This window comes from Chiloscyllium plagiosum, chromosome 12, assembly GCF_004010195.1.
Source record: "Chiloscyllium plagiosum isolate BGI_BamShark_2017 chromosome 12, ASM401019v2, whole genome shotgun sequence".
NCBI lineage: Eukaryota > Metazoa > Chordata > Chondrichthyes > Orectolobiformes > Hemiscylliidae > Chiloscyllium > Chiloscyllium plagiosum.
The window spans coordinates 84,721,947-84,730,851 of record NC_057721.1 but is presented as its reverse complement, the minus strand read 5'-3'; the positions used below and the strand labels follow the sequence as shown (position 1 = coordinate 84,730,851).

At 41.6% G+C, this 8,905-nt stretch overlaps 1 protein-coding gene across 1 annotated transcript in view; it reads right to left on the bottom strand.

Moving 5' to 3' along the window:
* Window positions 1–3,302, bottom strand: part of rsph1 (radial spoke head component 1) — a gene marked incomplete at its 5' end in the record, with an annotated part of 35,601 nt that extends 32,299 nt beyond the window's left edge. Inside the window, one exon of the mRNA XM_043700207.1 lies at window positions 3,183–3,302. Coding sequence (XP_043556142.1) covers window positions 3,183–3,302 — 120 coding nt within the window. The remainder of the gene's footprint in view (window positions 1–3,182) is intronic.
* Between the last annotated feature and the right edge of the window lie 5,603 nt (window positions 3,303–8,905).

Genomic DNA, 8,905 nt, shown 5'->3' with positions numbered 1-8,905 from the left:
TAGCAGCCATAACGACCGAAATGATTGCCACTAGGCTAATGACTCTTCAGAACAGGATGGCTCTAGATTATATTTTGGCAGAGAAAGTTGGTACCTGTGCACTAACTGGGGAAGGTGGTTAGTCAATCTGACTATCTATGGATTATTGATATTAGTGGGTCTGGTGGTAGGGTTCAATATCCTAAAATGGGTAATGAGCCGACTGATGACATCCCTTGGGGAAGGAATCCAAATACATCATCAGATGCTTTTATTCCATGTATAAGATTGTGAACCTCATCGCCAAAAGGCGTAAGAGGACAGAACATAAGGAAATGAATTAAAGGAGACTTAATAAATGCAGAAACAACAGTTAGAGAAAAAAGAAAAAGGGGGAATTGTGGGAGATAAGAAATGTAGTTTCTGCAGGTGGTGGTGGTTAGAGATGTCGTTTTTGCAGATGGGTGAGGGGGTGTTGTGGGGGGAGTGGAAGGGGAACATTACACAAATGGTCACGGGATTCTTGCAGCATACTTAAGGCTAAGATTTTAACGAATATTGAGGTTTTTGTTTGAGAAATCGTTTTAAACTAAGAAATAACTTTAAAGTGTTGTAGCTGACCACAAAAGAAGCAGTAGGGGCATTTCGCAATAAAGCTTTATAGTATGATAAGAGAAACTGGATAAAAGAACAAGCTGTAACAAACAAGGAACAAAGAATGCAGACATACAAGGACAGCAGGATGGCCAGATAAGAAAATAACTAGAGAGAAAAAAACAAGTGAGGTAACCGGCTTATGATAGGATGAGATTAGACCAATGAGAAAAGGGAGGCATGATTCAGCAACTTGCAAACTGAACAAAGAAAGTTTACATGCTTTGTTACGTGCGCATTTTTGCTTGATTGCAGAGGTGTCCGGTACTTGCAAGGCCGTAATAAATTGTTCTTGTTTCCAAGGCTTTGTCTCAGGTTGATTTGTGAGTGAGTTTTGTTTCTCACATAAGTACAGTGAAAGGTTTTGTTTTGTGTGCAGTACAGTAGATCATAACATAGAAAGATCATAGGGTGATTGAACAGAACTAGGAATACAAAGTTAAGGCTGCAAAGAAGGTGCACAAAAGGCAAGATCAACATTAGATTTGAAAGTCGAGAGGTCCATTCAGAAGTCTAATAACAGCAGGGAAGAAACTGTTCTTGAACCTGTTGGCATGTGTGTTTAGGCTTTTGTATCTTCTGCCTGATGGAAGAGGTTGGAAAAGATTATAACCAGGGTGGGATGGGTCTTTGATGATGTTGGCTATTTTTCCGCAGCAGCAAGAAGGATAGATGGAGTCCGCAGATGAGAAGATGGCCTGGGCTGCGTTCACAACATTCTATAGTTTCTTACAGTCCTGGGCAGAGCAGTTGCCATACCAAGCAGTGATGCATCAAGATAGAATGCTCTCTATGGTGCATCTGTAAAAGTTGGTGAGGGTCCTTATGGACATGCCGAATTTCCCAAGTGTTATGAAGGTGTAAGGGGTACTGTACCTTTAAGAGAGTTGAAGGACTTAGCAAGCACACAGAGTGCTGGAGAATTTACAATGTAACATTTGGTTCAGAACAGCTAGCCCTGGTTGGGTTCCTGAAGACAAAAACAAATTCAAGTTCGGCCAATCAGTTTAAATTATACCCCAAAATACCAACCTCCCAATCAATTTTGAATTTAGGATATTGACAATATTAAAAACCAATGAAGCAATCCAATGCTTTGGGATATAAGACTGGGAAAAATCGAACAGTTGGGGGAGAACTGCCAAGCCACCAGCATGTACAGACTGCCCGAAACACAGCTTTCTTAAAGGTACCATTATCTATCAATGATCTGTGAAACAGAAATCCGTAAGAAGAAGAAAATCTAGAGAGGAAGATACAAAGGGAAGATTAGACAGCTGACTGTTTTTGAAATTTGAATTTTTGGTAAATCTTAATCGGGGTTTGTGAGAGGTAATTTCGGTTTAAACTTTAAGATGTGCCTGGACCACAGACTGATCTATAATAAAAGACAAAACCTTTGTTTCTTTTCTAACAACCATTTTATATACTCAAAAGTAGAGTAGTTTAAATTGTGCAGAATGCTGACAATTTGTGAGCGATAGTAAAAGCAAGCAGGCTCTTGATTAATGAAGCCATTCACACAGCAGAGAAGGATGAGTCCTTGGCTGATAAGACTCCAGGATGGGAGTACGACTTGAGACATCTGTTTCAGATTAAAGCTTTTGACTGATAAGACTACAGGGTGAGAAAAACAACAAACTTTGGAGACTCTGGAGCCTTTTGTTGCAGACTTTGTGATAAAAATAATGATGTTTTTAAGAATGTGAACCTCATGGCTTGTTGGAGCCAAGGAGAGGAGGGACTTGTCCTATAAATAATGGAGACTTTGTAAGCCTCAGCGCGCCTTTTCTTTAAGGGTGCCCGACTCTGCAGACTTGACTTGTTAATAAAACTTTGTTTTCCTGAATTTGTCTAGAGCGATTATTGAGAAGCGATTTTCGTTTCTAACAGGGTTTTATCGGACTGGTATTATAGAAGAAAAGTAAAAAACAGGTTTAGATAAATGAGTTGTAAATAGTTGTAAGTTAATTATTCTCTGTTAGACATTAAAAAATTAAAGTTGTTAATTTTTACTTTAAATAGTGATTTTTTGGGATAGTTCTTTGCCTCTTCAATTTTCATAGATTACAACACGGGTGAATTATTTCTGTGTTGCAGGTGTAAATTGACGACGGGGGGAGGGATGATGTTTACCCCGTGTCGTAACTCTAAGCCTTCTGAGGGAGAAGAGGCGTTGTTGTGCCTCCTTGACTATCGCATCAACATGGATGGTCCAGGACGGATTGTTAGTGATAAAAAGATAAGAGATTAACTTTAGTGGCTTACAGTGGAGAGAAAGAAAAACTGTGACATTGAAATGTGTAGATGCAATTGACTTTTTACAAAAATAAATGCATGTAAAAATAAAGTGATTGGAGTACTCAAAGTGGGGTGCCTCCCAATCAAATACTTTGTACAAAATATCCAAGTTGGGTGTGTTTAGAATTTTTGTTTGTGCATATACTATCCTTCAGCAATTAATTTTCCAGAAATAAACATTGAGTATATGATTTTTAAATTATACATCGAACTTATATTTTACAACGTTGGGACCGTTAATGTCTTACCATTCCATGGCGCTTGCCATGTTCATAGGCACCTTCATATGTGTCACCATTTGGCAGAATAGCTTTCCCTTGACCATGTCTCTCATTTTCCTCATTCCGATCACCTTCATATTCCTGAAAGAAGGACCAAATGGAAAAAGCATATTTCAAACATTATCCTTGATTCAAAAGTCCACAAGAGCTGGGGAAGACAGTGTCAGGTAAAAAGACAAGTCAGAATTGAATGTCCTGTTGCTCAGCTTTTGGAACAGGCCGTGTGACTCTCAAGCCAAACTCCAGCTGCTTACCAAAACCATTTTCATCAAGTTTGCCAAATGCAGGGCTTTGTTCTCTTTCCTGATCCCAAAGAGGAGACCACTCACTGAATCCAGTGGATAGCTTCAGTGCAAGGGATCCAGGCTAAGGACAAGTGTCAGATATACTGTAGCCTTGGAAGAATAGTCATAGTTTCAGCTCCCAGGTTTGTCACAATTACAGCTTAATCTGCATTGAAGCATGGAGTTACAGTCAGTTCTTCTATAACGCGATGGTTACATTCTTGTGCAACCCTATGTTATAGAAAACTCCTGCTTTAGAAACAGCACTTAAAGTGTTGGTGCTGTAATTGCATTAGTTTTAAAAGTTTAAAACTTTTAGTTTTAAAGTTCACACTGTCCCCAATTTGTCTATTGCATTACAGCGAATTTGCATTGACAAACCATGCATTATAAGAGAAGAATCCTAGGAGGGACAGTCAGTTTCTGTCCCAGAAATGGCTGGGGGTCACATTCTCTGAAGGGCCTGTGTTAATTCTTATATTTTCAAATACAACTTTGCTCTCTGTTTTATGTTACTTGTTAGTTTAACCTCATAGTTTATTATGGTCTACTTTTGTTGAATTTTAAACATTCCTAATACTCTGTTTTACCAATAATCTTTGCTACTTTGTTTTTTTCCTTGAATTTAATGCTATCCTTAACTTCCTTGAAGTTAAAAATCACACAGCACCAGGTTATAATCCAACAGGTTTATTTGGAAGCACTAGCTTTCGGAGCGCTGCTCCTTCATCAGGTGGTTGTGGAATATAAGATCGTAGTTTACAGTGTGATGTAACTGAAATTATATATTGAAAAATACCTGGGTTGTTTGTTCAGTCTCTCATCTTTTAGAATGACCATGTTGGTCCCAGTTCTTTGGGCGGCATGGTGGCTCAGTGGTCAGCACTGCTGCCTCACAGTACCAGGGACCCAAGTTCAATTCCCACCCTGGGCAACTGTCTGTGTGGAGTTTACACATTCTCCCTGTGTTTGCGTGGGTTTCCTCCCACAGTCCAAAGATGTGCAGCTTAGGTGAATTGGCCATGCTAAATTGCCCATCGTGTGAGGTGCATTAATGGATCTGGGTGGATTACTCTTCTGAGGGTCAGTGTGGACTTGTTGGGCCGAAGGGCCTGTTTCCACACTGTAGGTAATCTAATATGTAAATTGCAAAACTTTTTTAAAAGTTACATTCTCAACAGAACTTTAACAAATTGGTGTCATGTCGGCCCAAATAATTCATTTAGCATGGTCATTCTACAGTTACATCACACTGTAAACTTTTGCTATAAATTCTGTGTCCAGTAATCTTATACACCAGCTGATGAAGGAGCAGCGCTCCAAAAGCTAGTGCTTCCAAATAAACCTGTTGGACTATAACCTGGTGTTGTGTGATTTTTAACTTTGTACACCAGCATCTCAAAATCTTAACTTCCTTGGTTAACCATGTTTTTGGTTTTACCTTCTTATCATAGATCATGGAATCCCTACAGTGTGGAAACAGGACATTTGACCCAACAAGTCCACACAGACCCTCCAAAGAGTAACCCACCCAGACCATTCCCCTACATTAACCACTGACTAGTGCATCTAACCTACACATCCCTGAACACTATGGACAGTTTAGCACAGTCAATTCACCTAACCTGTATATCTTTAGATTGTGGGAGGAAACCAGACCACCCGCTGGAAACCCATGCAGGCATGAGGAGAATATGCAAACTCCACACAGACAGTCGGCCGAGGCTGGAATCGAACCTGGGTTTTTGGCGCTGTGAAGCAGCAGTGCAAACCATTGAGCCACCGTGCTGCTCTGCAATACATCCTTTTTGTGAGTAATGAACTACTTTCTTAAACTTCTGCCATTGACCTTCAACTGTTTTGTTTGCTAAACTCCTTACCCAGTTCACTCCAACCAACTCTGCCCTCATTCCTATGTAATTACCCTCCTTAGGGAGGTGACGGCCTAGTGGTATTATTGCTGTACTGTTAAGGCAGTGATCCAAGTAATGTTCTGAGGACCTGGGTTCGAATTTCAGGGTGCAAGGGTCAAAAGAAACCCTCCTGTTTGAGGTGGCTCAGTAGCTAACATAGCTGCCTCACAGGACCAGGGATCTAAGTTTGGTTTCACCGTCAGGCAACTGTCTATGTGGGTTTGCACAGTCTCGCTGTATCTGCGTGGGTTTCTGCCAGGTGTCTGGTTTCAAAGAACAAAGAAAATTACAGCACAGGAACAGGCCCTTCGGCCCTCCAAGCCTGTGCTAATCCAGATCCTCTATCTAAACCTGTCACTTATTTCCTAAGGATCTGTATCCCTTTGCTCCCTCCTCATTCATGTATCTGTCTAAATATATCTTAAATGACACTATCATGCCTGTCTCCACTGGCAATGCATTCCAGGCATCCACTACCCTCTGTGCAAAGAACTCCCTTATATCTCCCTTAAACTTTTCTCCTCTCCCCTTGAACTCCTGACCTCTAGTAATTGAGACCCCACTCTGGGAAACAGCTTCTTGCTATCCACCCTGTCTACACCTCTCATGATTTTGTAGACCTCAGTCGAGTCCCCCTCCCCCTGTGCTGATCCAGATCCTCTATCTAAACCTGTTGCTTATTTTTTTTTTTTAAGGATGTGTATCTCTTTGCTCCCTGTCCATTCATGTATCTAGACAGATATATCTTAAACGACACTATCGTGCCCACCTCTATCACCTCCACTGGCAATGTGTTCCAGTCCCCCATCACCCTCTGCATAAAGAACTTTCCACACATATCTCCCCTAAATCTTTCCCCTCTCACCTTGAACTCGTGACCCCCAGTAATTGGGTCCCCCACTCTGGGAAAAAGCTTCTTGCTATCCACTGTCTATAAATCTCATGATTTTGTAGACCTCAATCAGGTCCGCCCTCAACCTCTGTCTTCCTAATGAAAATAATCATAATCTACTCAACCTCTCTTCATAGCTAGCATCCTCCATACCAGGCACCATCCTGGTAAACCTCCTATGCACCTTCTCCAAAGCGTTCACATCCTTACGGCAATGTGGCAACCAGAACTGTACACAGTATTCCAAACCTGGCCGAACCAAAGTCCTACACAACTGTAACATGACCTGCCAACTCTTGTACTCAATACTCCATATGATGAAGGAAAATATACTGTATGCCTTCTTGACCACTCTATTGACCTTCGTTGCCACCTTCAGGGTACAATGGACCTGAACGCCCAGATCTCCCTGTACATTAATTTTCTCCAGGGCTTTTCCATTTACTGTATAGTTCGCTCTTGAATTGGATCTTCCAACATGCATCACCTCGCATTTGTCCGGATTGAACTCCATCTGCCATTTCTCTGTCCAACTCTCCAATCTATCTATATTCTGCTACATTCTCTGACAGTCCCCTTCACTATCTGCTACTCCACCAATCTTAGCGTCATTTGCAAGCTTGCTAATCAGACCACCTACACCTTCCTCCGGATCATTTGTGTATATCACAAACAACAGTGGTCCCAACACAGATCCCTGTGGAACACAACTGGCTACAGTTCTCCATTTTTTGAAACTCCCTTCCACTACTACTCTCTATCTCTTACTGCCCAGCCAGTTCTCTATCTATCTAGCTTGTACACCTTGGACCCCATGTAACTTCACCTTCTCCATCAGCCTACATGGGGAACCTTATCAAACACCTTACTGAAGTCCATGTATATGACAGCTACAGCCCTTCCCTCATCAATCAGCTTTGTTACTTCCTCAAATAATTCTCTTAAGTTGGTAAAACGTGACCTTCCCTGCACAAAATCATGTTGCCTATCACTGATAAGTCCATTTTCTTCCAAATGTAAATAGATCCTATCCCTCAGTATCTTCTCCATCAGCTTCCCTACCACTGACGTCAGGCTTACCGGTCTATAATTACATGGATTATCCCTGCTACCCTTCTTAAACAAGGGGACAACATGAACAATTCACCAGTCCTCTGGAACTTCACCCATGTTGAAGGATGCTGCAAAGACATCTGTTAAGGCTCCAACTATTTCCTCGCTCGCTTCCCTCAGTAACCTGGGATAGATGCTATCCAGAACTGGGGACTTGTCCACCTTAATGCCTTTTAGAATACCTAGCACTTCCTCCCTCCTTATGCTGACTTGATCTAGAGTAATCAAAAATCTATCCCTAACCTCAATATCCGTCATGTCCCTCTCCTCTGTGAATACCGATGCAAAATACTCATTCAGAATCTCACCCATTTTCTCTGACTCCATGCATAACTTTCCTCCTTAGTCCTTGAGTGAGCCAACCCTTTTTCTAGTTACCCTCTTGCTCCTTGTATAGGAATAAAAGACTTTGAGATTTTCCTTAACCCTGTTTGCTAAAGATATTTCATGACCCCTTTTATCCCTCTTAATTCTTTGTTTCAGATTTGTCCTATTTTCCCAACATTCTGAGAACATAGAACATTACGGCACAGTCCAGGCCCTTTGGCCCTCGATGTTGCGCCAACTTGTGGAATCAATCTGAACCCTATCTATCCGACACTATTCCATTTTTATCTTTATGTTTATCCAATGACAATTTAAATCCTCTCAAAATTGGCAAGTCTACTACTGTTCCAGGCAGTACATTCCATGCTCTGAGTAAAGGAACTACCTCTGACATCTGTCCTATGTGTATCACCCCTCAATTTAAAACTATGTCCCCTCGTGCTAGCCATCACCATCTGAGGAAAAAGGCACTCACTGTCCACTCCATCTAACCCTCTGATTATCTTATATGTCTCAACTGAGTAACCTCTCAACCTTCTTCTCTCTAATGAAAACAGCCTGAAGTCCCTCAGCCTTTCCTCATAAGACCTTTCACCCATACCAGGCAACATCCTAGTAGATGTCCTCTGCGCACTTTCCAACGCTTCCACATCCTCCCTGTAATGCAGTGACCAGAACTGTATGCAGTACTCCAAGTGCGGCTGCACCAGAGTTTTGTATCAACCTGGGTTGCAACTTTCAGGGATCTATGTACATGGACATCAAGATCTCTCTGCTCATCTACACTACCAAGAATCTTACCATTAGCCCAGTACTCTGCATTCCTGTTACTCCTTCCAAAGTGAATTACCTCACACTTTTCCACATTAAACTCCATCTGCCCTCTCAGAACAGTTCTGTAGCTTACTATGTCCTTCTGTAACCTGCAACATCCCTCAGAACTATCCACAACTCCACCAAACTAAATATCATCCGCAAATTTACTCACCAATCCTTCTATGCCCTCATCTTGGTCATTTATAAAAATGATTAACAGCAGTGGCTCCAAAACAGATACCACCACCTTCTGTCTTCTTTCAGCTAGCCAATTTCTGATCCAAACTGCTAAATCACCCTCAATCCCATGCCTCCGTATTTTGTGCAGTAGTCTACCATGGGGAA